At 36.7% G+C, this 18,920-nt stretch overlaps 1 protein-coding gene across 7 annotated transcripts in view; it reads right to left on the bottom strand.

The window, feature by feature from the left end:
• Nucleotides 1-18,920, bottom strand: part of LOC129727020 (ubiquitin carboxyl-terminal hydrolase 38) — a 71,507-nt gene that overhangs the window by 39,887 nt on the left and 12,700 nt on the right. Inside the window, exons 2-7 of one of the 7 annotated variants that reach the window (XR_008728458.1) lie at nt 4,876-4,991; nt 4,488-4,827; nt 4,236-4,435; nt 4,022-4,177; nt 3,797-3,955; nt 3,559-3,740 (exon numbers count right to left, since the gene is read on the bottom strand). Coding sequence is in view for 6 of the 7 variants with exons in the window: in XM_055684381.1 (XP_055540356.1) it covers nt 3,559-3,740; nt 3,797-3,955; nt 4,022-4,177; nt 4,236-4,435; nt 4,488-4,827; nt 4,876-4,881 (1,043 nt within the window). In the remaining variant the exon portion in view is untranslated. The remainder of the gene's footprint in view (nt 1-3,558; nt 3,741-3,796; nt 3,956-4,021; nt 4,178-4,235; nt 4,436-4,487; nt 4,828-4,875; nt 4,992-18,920) is intronic. The other 6 variants (XM_055684384.1, XM_055684386.1, XM_055684381.1 and 3 more) reach the window with 6 other exon arrangements.

The following is an 18,920-nucleotide window of genomic DNA, read 5'->3' as shown; positions in this document are numbered from 1 at the left end:
TGTTATTTTGTTGCTTCAATGAGAGTGCTATCGGTCCGGCTCGACAAGAAATCATTTTTGTGCATCCGTGCTACGAAACTGAGGAAAAACTTTAGAAACTGAAAAAAGAGGTGGAGCTTATCAAATGATCGCTCTGAACCAGAATGAAGTCACACATATTTTTCAAGTTATATCATTCCACCACGTACGTAAAATAATTCATTCCTATTTTCATCCCTATATAAGAGCCTGTTTTAGTCGAAGCCGCTCATAGTAGTTCTAAACAGCGACGACAGCAGTCCTCCCTTAGCAGCAGCGGGAGCGAGCAGTGGGTACCATCGATAGCGGATAGCGGCCACAACTGTGGCATGGCTGCGAATAAGCGTAGCAGTTTCAGCGGATCTCACCATCGATAGCAGCAGGGCCAGCAGATGCAGGTACAGCGGATACCAATGGCGGCCACAACTGTGGCATGGCTACGGATAGCGTTGCAGTTGCTCAGCAGTTGGGCCAGCGTATAGCGGCCACAACTGTGGCATGGCTATGCATAGCGTAGCTGTTGCAACGGGTATATCAGCATCGATAGTAGCAGGGTCAGCTAATGCAACGACACTCCCTTCACTAAAATGCTGTTTCAATGTGGTAGCGGGAAGCATCAGCAGCAGGCTTGCATGAAGTGAATACATCAGCCAGCAACTTCCTCTAAGGCCTCTGCCATAGTAGACGCGAAAAGCGGCGCGAACCGATTCGCTCGGCCGTAGGTTAATGTACAGCTCTACTGATGGCTGTACATTAACCTACAGCTGAGCGATTCTGTTCGCGTCGCTTTTCGCGTCTATTATGGCAGAGGCCTAATGGGAAAGTTGTATCGGTTTGTTCAGAAGAATATTATTGTCGGTAATATTACAGAGATGCGATTGCGTAAATCCGATTTTGAATTGAACAATTGTTCTTTTGAGAACAAATAACACACTTATTTGAAGAGTTAATAGCTTTTGGTACCAATAGCAGTATAGTGACAGCCTCAGCGGTAGATGCAGATGCAGCCGGTACTTCCCTGAGGCCGATGTAAAGGTAAATGGGAGCAGCACGGCGAAACAGTTCGGGTTATGCTTAGACGCGCGTCATTTTTTGTTGTTGATATTCCCCACATGAAACGACGCGCTTTCGTATGATAGCGGTGGTATTTGCGGTAGATGCATTTGCCAACACTCCCTCCAGTAAAGCCGTGTCTAGTTTTCAATGTGAAAACACCTTTCTCATTGTGTTGACCGTGCGCCTTAGTCCTCACTATCAAGGTAACACAGAGATGTAAGATAAACACTACATCCTATGATAAATTGAACAATTGTTCTTATAAGGACAACAAATGAATTAATGAAGATTTAATTTTGAATTAGAATACTTCTCTCAGGAAGTTCGGCTACATAGGGATGTAAAATGTGAATCTAAAACTGAAAAAAGTGAGAAAAATTTCAAATGCTAATAAATCGGTTAGTTTTCGATGGATTTCCTTCGTTTTTGCAGCAATCGATTAGAAAATCTTCTAAGATTCCTACCAAATGCATGAAATTGCAATTTTATCATTCGAACTATTGTACTATTGAAAACTCTTAAGCCTTGTCAAAACACAAAATTCGACCTCTGATTGGTCGTTATACCGCGCTTTCCCAAGCACGGTCGGCAGAGTTATGGACCTAGTAAATTGGGAATGCATCATTTGGCCTATATAAGAGCTTCATCAGATAATAAACAAACATTTCAACGAATATTAAATTGAACGACTGAAATTTGAAGGGCACAAATGATTATTTGAAAAGTTAATATTTTCTCGTTTTGCGCTATAATCCAAAGTTAATTATCTTCATCTACATGCATACTCTGACCATTATTACGTGTTTGTGTCGCTTAGTGTTTGGCTACGGTCATGCAGAACGCAAATAACGGCGCGATGCGATTCGGCAAGACGAAATCTGTTGAAATGTATAGCTCTACTTCGCCTTAAAAAGAGCTGTACATTTCACCACGGTAAGGCGAATCGCATCGCGCCGGCATTCGCGTTCTGCATAACCGTAGCCTTTGTTCCGTTCCCGTTTAATGATGTCGTATTAAATGTGCATATTACAATTCGGCAGCACTTCAACTTCTCATTTGCACAAAATTTAAAAATATCCAATGAACTGCATTCAAAATATCAGACAAAAAGAAATTACAATACTGCCAATGAACGGTCAACGTTTATTTACTAGAAAAAATGACTGACACGCAAGCAGCCAGGTTATCTTTCTTGTAAAAGTATTCTACTTCAACCTTGCGGTCGTGGCTTTGCATACAACCTTCTTGTGATTTTTCATCCTGTAAACACTTTGTATCAGGAGCAACTTGTCTATAACTATAACCATAACACGGAGACGTGAAACAAAAAATAATGTTCTAATCCAATTTTAGAATCATATATAATTTTTGTAGTTTTACCTTTAAATAGCGCAAAACGAATAATGATTTGCGTTTTTTGCGGACATTATTGTGATTACTGCTTCAAATTTGAACTGGTAGGTTCAAAATCCACGAATTGCCTCTGAGCAATTCTCGCTGAAACTAGGCCACTAGGTGCAAAAGGTTTTTCAAATTTGATAGAAATGCACATAGTTATTGAAATAGAGAAAAAATGATAATGCCATTTTTGGAGAAAAAAATGATAATGCCATTTTTGTTTGATCGAATTTGTTGACCCCTTGGTCACCAAAAGGCGAAACATTTTTCAGAAAACTTGAAATTTTAGCAATTCTTGATGTATTATTTGAGCTATATCTCCAAAAAATGTTATGTAAAGTGCTACAAGTAGCACTTTTTTGTGCTGTGCTACTTGTAGTACTTTACATAACGAATTTCAGAGATATAGCTCAAATAATACATCAAGAATTGCTAAAATTTCAACTTTTCTGAAAACTGTTTCGCCCCTTGGTGACCAAGGGGTCAACAAATTCGATCAAACAAAAATGGCATTATCATTTTTTCTCTATTCCTAACTAATATGTGCATTTATATCAAATTTGAAAGACCTTGTGCACCTAGTGGCCTAGTTTCAGCGAGAATTTATCCTCTGTAAGTATGAGTGTATAAAAAAATCAACTGTTCTACTTAGAAAATAAATGTTTTGCTTTATTGATATGTAGTTTTCTGACATATTATCGATACACACAAACACATCGTCTGAATCCAAGCAGAACAAACAAAAATTGATTAATAGGTAAGGGCAAATTAATATTCAATGTTGCTTCTGTCTAAATCTATCCATTATATACACCCTCATGTGATTTGTAACGCCTGCCTAAGTGGGTAGCATTCATTAGCCTTATAATGATTTATGAATATTGTGACAAGTTTTTTTTTATTTTAAGAAAAACACCGAAAATAAAGGTTTTTTGCCTCTCCAATACCGGTATTTCGGCATTGAAAAAATATCGGTCTTACCGGTTTTTGTTTTACCGGTAAACCACCCTAGTCAGCTTGCATAACATTTAGCAAATGGGAATATAGAAGAAATGGGCAGAGATTCGTTAATATAATAATACTTACTGTTTTGTCATAACCAACGCTTGTAACACACTATTCATATAGCAAGTATTACCAAGATTCACCAGCCCGACTCTCGCATTCGTTGATGCAACCATAATGCTGTGCGAAGTATCATGCCACAGCGGATTATCGAGCAATTGCCGAAAATTTTTTGATTTCGAATACCTTTCCAAACATATATCCTGCAAAACAAACCAATTTAATTCTTACACACAACTCCTCTAATTGTATGCAGTACAAGTTCCTCGTTTCTATATCCTTCATTACCCATCGTTGAATTTTGTAACATAAGAGCGGAAAGGATATCCACTAAAAATTGGAAAAGATTTGGAGAATTCGTACTCATTGTTGCATCCTTACTGAGGGTCTTCAATACTTTAGAGACCTTTGGTGTAATCTGAGGATTAATAGATAGGACGTTAGAGAAGATTAGAATGAATACTCAGAAATATAATCAACATACCTTGTGCAAAATGTCTGGTGTGTTAACGTTGGACTGCAATATGTACATCACAACAGACCCTAACTTAGAGCGGTAAGTCGGAAATATTAACTTTCCAAAATATGAATCAATAATATCCAGTGATAACTCCTGAACTAAAGCTTGTTTTTGTTGCTTCTATAAATGTTATTTGTTATTTCAAAATTAGATAAGTTTGTTGAAAAACATAAAATACCCGTAATCTGATAAGAATTTCTAAAACCCATACAGCTAAATCAGGGGCAAAATCATAGGTTTCGAGCCAATGTGAAAGAGTTTTGAATATTTTTTTTATGTCACTGTTTGATTGCTGCAGAATTAATGTAACGCCGTTGTTAATCATTGATTTATCTACCAATACTAGCACAGCCGATGCGTAATTGGATGTTTCTTTGCCTTTAATAGAAAAATGTGAATATATAAAAAACATGGAAAAACATCAAATTACCTAAAGCTATTATTTGATTATATAGCACCGTCAAACAGGCTTGGCGAATTTGGCTATGTTGTTGAGGCACTCGTTCTATGAGTTCGCGAAAAAAATGACAAACTTTTCCAATTTCAAGTTTCATTGTCTTGATCTCGGCAGCTTCCCGACTTGCTGGTGTGTGGGCAAGCTGATAAACAAGTTGCTCGCAAATTTTGATCAACCCATCTTCATTTGTGAGAGTTTCTGGGTTCGCCTGTAGCATCTCTATTATAGCAATCATATTTGCGATGTTAGGTTTCGGTTGATTCTGAACCAGATCGGTGACATGTTGCTTGACTGCCATCGTAGAAGCTGAAAACTGACGGACGGAGTTAAGTGATGATACTAAATTCTAACGAGGTTTTACCCACATTCTGTCCTTATTCAAAACGCAAAAGATTGATACCTTATTGTTCACCTCTATTTAGTGGCCTGATTTGAAAGCAGTTCGAGCAACACTTTAATGCTTATGAAATTCCGTACCTAAAAATGCAATACCATTAAAATTATAGTTAAACTGCAATGTTATCAATATAAAATTTAAAAGTTCACACAACCGTCAACATATTGAATGCATGCCTTCATCATATAGTTACTAGCTGATACCCGGCCCGCGTTGCTGTGCCTCTTAGTTTATGACGACAATTATGCAACTTAAAAATGTGCCATAATTTCAAACATATATTAAAATTACTAGGCAATAAAAAATCCCTTAAATTTACATTTATTCACATGACCTAAAAGGAAATGGAAACAAAACAGTTATGTGGTAGAAACCATTGTGAATTTTCTTTTGTATACGTTGTTTTTTTTTTTTTTTCAAAACATTACTTTCGGGAACCCCGGATTATTTTCATTTGGCCAGGGATAGATTAAGCATTTTCTCAATCTTGAATCAAGCAACACGTTAAAAACGACTAAGGTGCCGAAAGTGAACAAAAAGAAATCGATTAATTCGATTCAAAACTGTTTTTTGTTTTTTTTTTTTTTTTTTTGTTTCACATATAAAGAGGTTATCCATTACTTTTGATAACTACCTCAGTCTGTTAATTTTGGATGGTAAACAATTATTTCTTTTATTATAAAATAATCTTTTTTTAGTAATATAAATGTTGGGGCCTATATTACATAATCATCTAAATCAATGGTATCAGTTAAAGTCGCATTAATTTAATTTTAATGAGGTATGCATCTTGTAATATTGTGTGCATAGTCGCGACCGCAAATTTGTCGTAGAACTACATAAGGCTGTTTGTAACATGGCTTACATTACTGTATTCGAGAGCGATCGCAAGGGATAAGTTCGAAGCAAACTTCTCCTTTTCACTAATTCTTTGAACTATAGTCGAAAGAATTACGCTGGATCATCTTGCATCAATATACAATAGATTATCCTGTATCAATATAACTTTGACAAAACTTGGCATTGGGGTCGATTTCAGGCATCTGGGTATCATTTGGGCTTAAATAACATGTTGGGTGGTATTCGGTCATTTTCGGAAGACGGTTATTGCCATCTTGGATTTAAAAATAGCCTGGATTTGATTTCCGATCTCTGGGTATCAAAGCGATTCAGGAATGATCATTTTTGGCTGTTTTCCAGCAACTCAACGCTGCAACTTCAGGTTTAAAGTTTAAACATATTTGGTATTATAGGTTGTTTTTTGAAAACCGAAGTCGTCATCTTGGAAAAAAATAGCGTCTGGATTTGATTTCCGGTCTCTGGGAGTCATTTCGGCTATAGAATGACTATTTTTGGCTGTTTGGCAAACGGAAGTGTCGAAACGGATGGTGTCTGGAGTCGATTTTCGGCCTCTGGGTATCATTTTACCCAGAGGCCGAAAATCGACTGCAGACACCATTTAAAAAAACGAATAAGGGGCCATCCACATACCACGTGAACCGATTTTTAACGATTTTGACCCCCCCCCCTCCCTTTCCGTGGACAACTGCCCATATAAATTTTGAAAAAATTGTATGGACCGTGGACATTAGCCAACCCCCCCCCCCAAACTGTCCACGTGGTATGTGGATGGCCCCTAACGATTTCCGGTATTTAGAAAACAGCCCAAAATGACCAAATACCAACTAATATGGGTATTTTTGGAATCAAAATAATGCCCAGAGGTTTCAGGAATAATTTGATAATTTTCTTAAACCAGAAGTCGCCATATTAGATTTCAGAATGGCGTTTGGATTTGATCTCCGGTCTCGGTACTATTCTAAAACAACTTTTCATGATGAGCGTTTTGGTAATTTACAAATAATGAAATATAATACACCCTCCTCCTTAGGGGCCATCCACATACCACGTGGACAGCTTGGGGGGGGATGGTTGGCTAATGTCCACGGTCCATACAATTTTTTCAAAATTTATATGGGCAGTTGTCCACGGAGGAGGAGGGGGGGGTCAAAATCGTTAAAAATCTGTCCACGTGGTATGTGGATGGCCCCTTACTACGCCACCGAGATACAGTAAAATTAATGTTATAGAAACATACTTGAGAACTAACTTATACAAATTGAAACGGTGATCAATTTATGTGTTTAGAAGTTTACAAATAACAAATTTTAGCTCCCTCTTTCTTGCCACGCTTATGGAATAGGTAACATTCAAAGTCATTGAAAAACAACAGCTACAATGAAACGTTTCACCCCGATCAATTTTTATAACAATTTCCAATTAACTAGCTTCATGTACATTTTTCCCGAAATAGTATAATTTTAGAACAAGTACTGGTATGTGCTCCAGTAAACCTCTATGGCTATTGGTGAAATTTCTATCGTCAACTTCATGAAATAAATTCGATAATTCTATAAGGTACTATGAGGATAATTGGGGTGAAATTGATCACCATTGAAATCCATACATTCTTTTGGCAATGTACTTTTTTTCGATATGCTAAAGATAAATAATGATTTCTGTACTGAAAAACATCATTTGTAGATAGTTTGGAAACGAAAATAACGATATTTCAAGTTAAAATTTGTTTATTTTGGTTCACGAGCTGCTTGTTGCTAAATTTGCTCATATTTGATCGTCGTTAGACCGATTTCAATTGCAAAACTTCTTCAAATTTAACGTAGTTAACCCTCAAGTAAGATTACTTTAAGTAAATGGGTCAGAATTCGTGAAACGGATCACTGAAAATCGCGATGTCTAATTTGTGACGCGGGACTACGTCTTTGTTTACTATACTGAGATGCATTCTGTGAAATTGGAAATGAAACTGGCAAATATTGCGTCAGATTTCAAACGTTAATAACAGTATAACCACATGATGGATAACGATAACCAATATGTTGTTGGATAGATAAAATGTATAACAATTTTGTAATATGCTAGTTATCACTCTAATTTCATTGCTAAGCGGTAAAATTGAAAAAAAATGACAAATTTACGCGAACAATAAACCAATTAAATGCAAGCATTCCTAGCACAGACGACGTGAATGGACACCAACCGTTCCCTGTGATATTCTCTGTTTCAATATCGAAAAAAAATTAACAGAGTCTCCCCGTCCCAATAGGTCAATTTATTTTTGCTTCCATGAGCTTAGACTAATGTGATGTCTCGAAGGTAAAAGTTTTCCGAAAAGTTTGAAACAATCTCCATTCCTGAACAATTTCTAAACCTGCTGTCAGAACGTAATAAAAACTGATGTCTTGAAAGAAAACATGCTGGTATAAGCAACAGTACCATTGGAGTAGAAAGCAGCAGGTCTCACGTCGTCTATGATTGCAGCGGTACTCTTCTATTCGTACATTTCAGCGGTACACTTCCATTCGTACTGCAGCCTGCGATACTATTCGTATTGCAGTGGTACTCTTCTGTTCGCACATTTCTATTCGTGTGCAATCGAGGAAAAACTGTAATGCTGCTGCTGATGGTGATTGACAGTTTATCTCATACATATGATTGCCATAAATTAATCAACAAGAATTGTACATCTTTGCAACGGTTATAAGTTATATTTATTATATTTTATATTCGATATTCACTAAATGATCGTGACCGGATAGTATCGCAAAATTGAATTCCCAAATATGCAAATTTATAGAAGAGTAAGAGCCGGTGAATGCTTGTGAATTTTTGGTACACTTGCTAAGATTCATTCCGAATTTTTTCTTACATTTCAAAATTTTTAGATGATATTTTATTATTTGAAACTGGAAAAATGGAATGGGAATTGTTGATTGCTACGATTTGTTGCTGAAACTTGTTGATAATTTTGTTCAACATATCTTCTTGTTTTTACCAATTAATGAACTTTCGTAAGGGCTTCCATATATCCATATTGAAAGTAAGATTCATATTATAAATTTGATTTAATCGAAGTTATATAAGACAAAACCATTCATTATGATAACGTAAGTATTATTGGATTTGGTTTTTGAGGATATAGAGTTAATTCTGACTTCGACGCATTACGAGAAATTCTTGATGCTTCTTCAACAAGAACGACAAGCTTGTGCTTTGTCTCATGCACAAATAATTCTATCGTAAAATATAAACGATATTTTTTCGAGTGTTGTTGAATATATTTCTCAGGCCTTACATAAAAGTACGTAAGTCACCGAGCAAACACATTGATTATGTCTGCGGACTGTATATTTTGGAACAAAAAATTCCCTAATTACAGTGTTTAGTCCCACGTCACCATTTCATACAACCCTAGGGCTGTATACCTTATAGTATTTCAAATAAATATTAAAAACTTCAAGAGTTTCATTTTTCAATTTTCACTGGATTTGAGTAAGTTTTCAAGTTGTTATTGTCATTTGAAATTTAGGTTAATTTTTTTTTTTAAATAAACATATCTTTAAGAATATTGCTTCGATTTCAATGAAATTTTCACAGCAGATGCATCCCAAGTTGTAGTTTCTGAAAATATTTTTTTGGACAAAAATATATTTCTTCAATAGTAACTATTTAAAACAATATGTTGAAAAACTATGTTCTGGGGCACTGACAAATCTGAAAAAAATCACGAGTATTTTTGACGAAATTTCGAAACTGTCCTGAAAATTTCGAGTTGGTGATATTTTTGTTCAAAAGATATGGGGTTTCAAAGTTGGTGCCACAACGCGAACGAGAAGCTTGCAAGCGGTACTCCTATTGACAATCCCAGTTCAGTTATGTGCGAAAACTCTGTAAGGTTTGCAGACTAAGTTTGATAGAAATGATTTTTAGCCGCAGAACGGTCAGAATATGCGTAGTCTGTTACCCGATTAAATGACGAAGGCATTAAACTTTATGCCCCAAATAACTCGCTAGTCTACCCACAAACTTTATTAAAAAACAATGCAAAATTTAGTTAGAGGACTACCGTACAAAACGCACCAGCGGATTAAGATCGCCAATACTGTTGCTTTTGGTTATCATGCTACATATTTTGATACGAAAACTGAAAAAAGGTGGGTTTTGGGTCGTTTCTCCCTTGAAAATGCTTTGCGGCATCAACTTTGAAACCCCATATTTTTTTCAGGACTGTTTCGAAATTTCGTCAAAAACACCTGTGATTATTTTCATATTTTTTAGTTCCCCAGAACATAGCTTTTCAACATATTGTTTTAAATAGTTACTATTGAAAAAATATTTTTATGTCCAAAAAAATATTTTCAGAAACTAAAACTTAGGATGCATCTGCTGAGAAAATTTTATTAAAATCGATGCAATATTCTAAAAGATATGTTTATTTAAAATAAATATTGGCCTAAATTTCAAAAGACAATAACAGCTTGAAAACTTACTCAAATTCAGTAGAAATTGAAAAATCAAGTTCCCGGGCAAAACTCTTGAAACTTTTAATATTTATTTGAAAAAATTAGACATCGCGATTTTTAGGGATCCGTTTCACGAATTTGTTGAAATGTAAAGCCAAATTAACTACTCGGTTTTAGTTCCAGGTCAAAAGGTAATCTTTATTCGAAATCATCTCGTCAGGTCATTACAAGCGACCGTGTTGGTCTAGCGATTGTTACAGTTATTTTGTGTTTCTCTTTCTTAGACTTATCTACCTACTATTGCTTGTAGCACACACACTTAAGCTGCCGCGCACGTGTTGTACAGCTTTAAGCTTCCCCCTTGCATACATGCTGGCTATCAAGATACATTCTCAATCTACATACTAACTAATTTCTTGTTGAAGAGGTATTGGAAACAAGCTTGAATGAGGTGCGAACTATTCTCAAAAAATTCAAAAACATGAAAGCACCAGGAGATGATGGGATTTTCTATATCCTTATCAAAAGACTTCCCGAAAACTCTTTAAATTTCTTGGTAAAAATTTTTAACAGATGCTTTGCACTAGCACATTTTCCTACGAAATGGAAAAATGCCAAAGTCACTCCAATTTTAAAACCCGAGAAGAATCCAGCTGAGGCATCAAGTTATCGACCAATTAGTTTACTTTCCTCTATTAGCAAGCTTTTTGAAAGAATAATTCTTAATAGAATGATAACACATATTAATGAGAACTCAATTTTTGCAAATGAGCAGTTTGGTTTTCGCCATGGACATTCCACTACTCATCAGTTACTTAGAGTAACAAATATGATTCGAACTAATAAATCTGAAGGCTATTCGACTGGAGCTGCTCTTCTAGATATAGAAAAGGCATTCGACAGTGTTTGGCATAAAGGTTTAATAGCTAAAATGCCAAATTTCAGTTTTCCGCTTTACAGAGTAGGTAGTGTGACTTTGCACTCGTATCCAAGTGAGCTTTAAAACTTGCTTGCACATTTATTTTCGGTTTGCACGTAAACCCTACTAACAGTGCATTACACTTGAGTTAGATTTGAGTTTGAATCCTGCATAACAACAATTGCATAAAAATCGAATTGCGATGAAATTCGCGCCGCGTCTGCTGCAACAGTTTGTTGCATTGTCCTTTGAAAGCATAAAATTGATCTAAAACAAAACTCATCGCGTCACATCATCGCCTGCATCGTTGGATATATCGTGCACTGCATGCATTGCACGCATCTAAACTCAATCGATCAGAGTGTGCGGTGCAAAAAAACTCAAACTTCAAGTTGGATTCAAATCTGGAAAAGTGTTACTCAGTTCAACTTTGCACGAGTTCATGACATCACTGCCGCTTTACCTCAAAAAAATGATACAAAGTTATTTACCTGACGCACTCTTCAGGTTAACTATCTAAATGGTAAATCTAATAGATTGCCTGTTAGAGCTGTTGTGCCTCAGGGGAGTATCTTGGGCCCAATCTTATATAACATTTTTACTTCTGATCTTCCTGATTTACCACCAGGTTGTGAGAAATCTCTGTTTTGTGACGATACAAGCATTTCCGCAAAAGGAGAAAGCCTTCGTGTTATATGCAGTCGGGTTCAAAAAAAATTAGATATATTTTCTTCATACTTACAAAAATGGAAGATTTCTCCTAATGCTTCTAAAACACAGTTAATTATTTTTCCTCATAAGCCAAGAGTTTCATTTCTCAAACCCACCCATAACCACGTTATAAAGAAGAACGGTGTGGTCTGATCAAGTTAAATACTTAGGGCTAATTTATGATAAGAATCTTAATTTCAAGGAGCATATATATATATATATATATATATATATATATATATATATATATATATATATATATATATATATATATATATATATATATATATATATATATATATATATATATATATATATATATATATATATATATATATATATATATATATATATACCATTCGATTTTTATGAGCGCCGGGCGGAAAAAGTTTCCTTTTTACTCCAAAAATAAGCCATGAAAATTTGAAGTTGATCCGAGTTCATTTAATGGACCCACAAAACGCTTATATTAAAAAAAAATAGATTCTCAAAAGAACTGTTGCTTTTTATCTCTTTTTGAATTTTTTTGCCTTAGTTTCTTAAAATATTTGTATATTTTGCGTTGAAATACTCTTTAATTATAAAATCATATCTTTAGGGACATTCACATATTACGTAATGCTAAATTATAGCAATTTTGAACACCTCCCACCCCTAAATACCGAAATTTTGCATGGGGGCCTAGCGCAATGGAACTCTTCGTTGAATATCCCCTTCTTCTTAGTACGTTACGTAGCAAATGAATGACCTCTCATATTCGTTAGAGGTTTGGAAACTGCCATTCAGTGATTATATCCTTAATCGTACTTCATTGCAGCAACTGCGTGAAGTGAACCGCAACAATCGGATTGGTGAAGAAAAATAATTAAAATTATTAAGAACTTTTTGTATGGATTTAATGTTATTTTTAGTATTATTACTATTTTCTATGAAACAGTTCAGCACTAGTGATCTGAATGCACTAAGACGGTGAATTTTATCAAATACGGTCGGTCCTGTTGATCGAATAGCAATTCTCATGAGTTTCGATGAAAGTGCAAAGTTATATTAGAGTGGCCATTTTTGTAACACCATTCGATTTTTATGAGCGCCGGGCGGAAAAAGTTTCCTTTTTACTCCAAAAATAAGCCATGAAAATTTGAAGTTGATCCGAGTTCATTTAATGGGCCCACAAAACGCTTATATTAAAAAAAAATAGATTCTCAAAAGAACTGTTGCTTTTTATCTCTTTTTGAAGTTTTTTGCCTTAGTTTCTTAAAATATTTGTATATTTTGCGTTGAAATACTCTTTAATTATAAAATCATATCTTTAGGGACATTCACATATTACGTAATGCTAAATTAAAGCAATTTTGAACACCTCCCACCCCTAAATACCGAAATTTTGCATGGGGACCTCGCGCAATGGAACTCTTCGTTGAATATCCCCTTCTTCTTAGTACGTTACGTAGCAAATGAATGACCTCTCATATTCGTTAGAGGTTTGGAAACTGCCATTCAGTGATTATATCCTTAATCGTACTTCATTGTAGCAACTGCGTGAAGTGAACCGCAACAATCGGATTGGTGAAGAAAAATAATTGAAATTATTAAGAACTTTTTGTATGGATTTAATGTTATTTTTAGTATTATTACTATTTTCTATGAAACAGTTCAGCACTAGTGATCTGAATGCACTAAGACGGTGAATTTTATCAAATACGGTCGGTCCTGTTGATCGAATAGCAATTCTCATGAGTTTCGATGAAAGTGCAAAGTTCTTGGGCGCGCTTAAAATTGATTCAAGCTACGACAAAAATATCGCCTAAGAAGTTCAAAATACGCTAGTGGATTGAAATATTTCGAAAAAGTTTCGAAAACTAACCAATATTACTTGTCCTCTTCATTTGAATGAACTTTTATGCAAAATATATTACATGACAAGAGCATCGGAACTTGAACACTTGTCTTTAACCGTTTTACAAGAGCATCAAACGAAATCAACTCATTCACAGCCAATCAACTCACTCACAGCTTCAATGATCCAAAAGTTCTGATCATTGACCATAAATTGCATTCAAGATATGTCCCTGTTGGTAGTCAAACTTCACAGTCAGGTGTTTTTGGGATGTACGAGTGCTGTCCAATGTATTAATCGAGTTATGAATTTTCTACGTCAGCGGTTCTCAACCTGGGGTACGCGTACCCCTGGGGGTACTCGAAAGCCTTCAGGGAGTACGCGAAAAATAAATCAGTAATGGCGGACAAAGCAATTTTTCTTCACTTCATTATACTTCATTTGTTGTTCAATCTTGCTTTTTAAAATATGACTGTAGCAATCAAACAAACCAAAGTTCCATTTGAAACCTGAACTAGAGTACCACAACAACATGATCTACCAATACTCTCTCCCACTATGCGAGAACATTTTAATCCAGGGGGTACAGTCGACATGAAAAATATCGCCAAGGGGTACGCGGACAAAAAAAGGTTGCGAACCGCTGCTCTACGTGATTCTATCGCTTATGCCGAAATTGATGGTCGTCTCAGACGCTGTAACTGAAAAGATGAAGAATCGCTTGTTGTATTTAAGCCCAGAATAAGTTGGATTGGCCTGATATACCGTTTGAAAATAAACAAAAAATGATCAGGCGATTAAAAGCGAATGGTCCTTAAGGTGAAACGGTATTGAAACCACAAACAGCCAATTTGAAATCACCACTTCGAATTTTTAGAAGCACAAGACTCGGAAATAGATAATGCATTCCCTGTGAAAACGCTATTTTGTTTGCTTCACAGCAGCAAACATAAAATAGCGTTTTCACAGGTGACGCATTAACTGTTACCACCTTACCATTAAATGAGTCTTGGGCCTTTGAAAATTCAAAATGGTGACTGAAAGTCGGCCATTTTTGGTTTCAATACCTAATGTTAATTTTATGAAAAATTCTAACCGTGTTTCATCACATAATTTCAGTTTATATTGCTTGTTGTTGATTTATACCGAAAAAATACACACCTCATTCAAAATACAAACTTTTTAACAAACACCAAAAGTTATAGATTTTTTTTAAACTTAAATTAGGGTGATAATATTACTGTTTTATGAAAATACAAGTGTATTTGAATAAGTTTATCGAGAGATATATGTTAAAAAAAGAAAAAAAACTCCATATAATTTTCATGTAAATCGATTTCTCAAATATAAGCGCTTTGTGGGTCCATTAAATAAACTCCGATGAACTTCAAATTTTCGTGGCTTATTGTAGAAGTCAAAAGGAAACTTTTTCAGCCCGGCGCTCATTAAGATCGATAGTTTCAAAAACGGCCATATAAAATATGGCCAGTCTAAGGGACATATCTTGAATGCAATTTATGGTCAATGATCAGAACTTTTGGATCATTGAAGCTGTGAGTGAGTTGATTGGCTGTGAATGAGTTGATTTCGTTTGATGCTCTTGTAAAACGGTTAAAGACAAGTGTTCAAGTTCCGATGCTCTTGTCATGTAATATATTTTGCATAAAAGTTCATTCAAATGAAGAGGACAAGTAATATTGGTTAGTTTTCGAAACTTTTTCGAAATATTTCAATCCACTAGCGTATTTTGAACTTCTTAGGCGATATTTTTGTCGTAGCTTGAATCAATTTTAAGCGCGCCCAAGAACTTTGCACTTTCATCGAAACTCATGAGAATTGCTATTCGATCAACAGGACCGACCGTATTTGATAAAATTCACCGTCTTAGTGCATTCAGATCACTAGTGCTGAACTGTTTCATAGAAAATAGTAATAATACTAAAAATAACATTAAATCCATACAAAAAGTTCTTAATAATTTTAATTATTTTTCTTCACCAATCCGATTGTTGCGGTTCACTTCACGCAGTTGCTGCAATGAAGTACGATTAAGGATATAATCACTGAATGGCAGTTTCCAAACCTCTAACGAATATGAGAGGTCATTCATTTGCTACGTAACGTACTAAGAAGAAGGGGATATTCAACGAAGAGTTCCATTGCGCGAGGCCCCCATGCAAAATTTCGGTATTTAGGGGTGGGAGGTGTTCAAAATTGCTATAATTTAGCATTACGTAATATGTGAATGTCCCTAATGATATGATTTTATAATTAAAGAGTATTTCAACGCAAAATATACAAATATTTTAAGAAACTAAGGCAAAAAACTTCAAAAAGAGATAAAAAGCAACAGTTCTTTTGAGAATCTATTTTTTTTAATATAAGCGTTTTGTGGGTCCATTAAATGAACTCGGATCAACTTCAAATTTTCATGGCTTATTTTTGGAGTAAAAAGGAAACTTTTTCCGCCCGGCGCTCATAAAAATCGAATGGTGTTACAAAAATGGCCACTCTAATATAACTTTGCACTTTCATCGAAACTCATGAGAATTGCTATTCGATCAACAGGACCGACCGTATTTGATAAAATTCACCGTCTTAGTGCATTCAGATCACTAGTGCTGAACTGTTTCATAGAAAATAGTAATAATACTAAAAATAACATTAAATCCATACAAAAAGTTCTTAATAATTTTAATTATTTTTCTTCACCAATCCGATTGTTGCGGTTCACTTCACGCAGTTGCTGCAATGAAGTACGATTAAGGATATAATCACTGAATGGCAGTTTCCAAACCTCTAACGAATATGAGAGGTCATTCATTTGCTACGTAACGTACTAAGAAGAAGGGGATATTCAACGAAGAGTTCCATTGCGCGAGGCCCCCATGCAAAATTTCGGTATTTAGGGGTGGGAGGTGTTCAAAATTGCTATAATTTAGCATTACGTAATATGTGAATGTCCCTAATGATATGATTTTATAATTAAAGAGTATTTCAACGCAAAATATACAAATATTTTAAGAAACTAAGGCAAAAAACTTCAAAAAGAGATAAAAAGCAACAGTTCTTTTGAGAATCTATTTTTTTTTTAATATAAGCGTTTTGTGGGTCCATTAAATGAACTCGGATCAACTTCAAATTTTCATGGCTTATTTTTGGAGTGAAAAGGAAACTTTTTCCGCTCGGCGCTCATAAAAATCGAATGGTGTTACAAAAATTGCCACTCTAATATATATATATATATATATATATATATATATATATATATATATATATATATATATATATATATATATATATATATATATATATATATATATATATATATATATATATATATATATATATATATATATATATATATATATATATATATATATATATATATATATATATATATATATATATATATATATATATATATATATATATATATATATATATATATATATATATATATATATATATATATATATATATATGTATATATATATATATATATCCCTTAGTAATGTCGTGTGATAACGGCTTGAAACGGCGAGATTACAACCGGTGCAGGGGTCTCCGTCCCGTAAAACCTGGCAGGCCTTCCAGTACGTTCCGAGTCCATTGCCTGGTGGGAACCAGGCAGGAGTAGGATCAGATGTCTTTTCCTGACTTGCGCCGGTCGGGGGTGTCATAGTTGCCCATAAGGCGCTATGGCAGCCGCCCCTAGCCATGGCCTCACTGCTCCGGCATAGACTACCTTGGGACCATTTAGGCGACTACTCCATTATGGATAAGGATAGCGGCTGGTAGGGGGACCCAATAAACAAGAATGCAGAAAAACAAAACTCTGGAGATGGGGGCAGATGGGTTGGAAAACCCATTTGCGCGAGGTGGCATCCAGCGGTCTCCGCCTAGAAAAGTGGAGACGGATGCAGTGAAGGTCGCCTGCGAAGACGGTAAAGGCAGTACGCCTACCGGATCTACGCAAGACATCGCGGTGGCTGGTCCACAGCTATTAAAGGCGGTCGGAAGACAGCGGGACACGCTACCGAGGGTAGTGGCCCTGTCTGAGCAGCTCGATGCTATAATCGAGTTTGCGAAAAGTCGCAGCAATACAACGAAGTACTTGAAGCAGGCCCTCTACATGCTTCGGTCCTCCGTCGATGCTGCGAAAAAGGAGCACGCCGAGCTCGAAATGAAAGCTGCGGCTGCGGAGAAAGAGGAGACGAAGGTGACCGAGCTGGCGACGAAGTCGGTCCAAACGGACGCTAGCACGTTTGCGGCGGTTTGCGCGGCAGGGCCAGCTGCCAAACGAACGCGACAGTCCCCGGGAGAGACGGCCCCCGGGGGCACCAAGAAGCGTTTAATCGCAAACAGCCCTCAGACCGGTGTAGGAGTGGCGCAAGCAACGCCCACGGTGGCAGCCAAGGAGCAGAAGGCTCCCGGTAACCCGTGGGTAACGGTTCCGGGAAGGAGTAGGAACCAAAAAGTGGTGGCCAAAAAACCGCATCCGGTTACAAATCCTGCGACGAAGAAAGTTAAAAATAAGGGCGACGCACTCATCCTTAAGACAGAAGAGTCAAAGTACTCGGAAGTCCTTAAGGCAATGAGAGGCGATGCGAAGCTCAAAGATCTGGGGGCAGATGTGCGTAGCATCCGCCGATCCCGCAAGGGAGAAATGATCGTTGAGCTCCGCAAAGAAGCCAGAAACAAGGGCCCAGCCTATCGGGCATTGGCCCAAGAGGCGCTTGGAGATAGAGTGCAGGTTCGGGCACTCACGTCGCAGGTAACCCTACAACTTAAATACCTGGACGAAGTCACCGAGGCATGCGAAGTCGTGGATGCCCTCAAGGAGCAGTGCGAAGTGGTTGTGGCACCAGAGGCAGTTCGACTGCGCAAAGGCCCAGTAGGAACCCAGACCGCCACTGTCAGGCTTTCGTCAGTAGACGCAAACCAGGCGCTAAAGGTAGCGAGGCTCAAAGTGGGCTGGTCAATGTGCCCACTCAGCATCTACCAGCCGCCGGAGGTCTGCTTTCGATGCTTCGAGCAAGGACACAAGTCCTTTAGCTGCAAGGGGCCTGACAGGAGCTCCCTATGCAGGCGGTGTGGTGCTGCAGGCCACAAAAGCAAAGACTGCGGAGAGCCCCCGAAGTGCTTGGCGTGCGCCGGGAAGCGTGACGCAAAGCACATAATGGGAGGCCCGAGGTGCACGGCCGGTAAGCCGACT

Source organism: Wyeomyia smithii, chromosome 3 (genome assembly GCF_029784165.1).
Source record: "Wyeomyia smithii strain HCP4-BCI-WySm-NY-G18 chromosome 3, ASM2978416v1, whole genome shotgun sequence".
Lineage (NCBI taxonomy): Eukaryota > Metazoa > Arthropoda > Insecta > Diptera > Culicidae > Wyeomyia > Wyeomyia smithii.
Note: the sequence above shows the minus strand (reverse complement) of the source record. Positions and strands in the feature narration are given on the sequence as shown.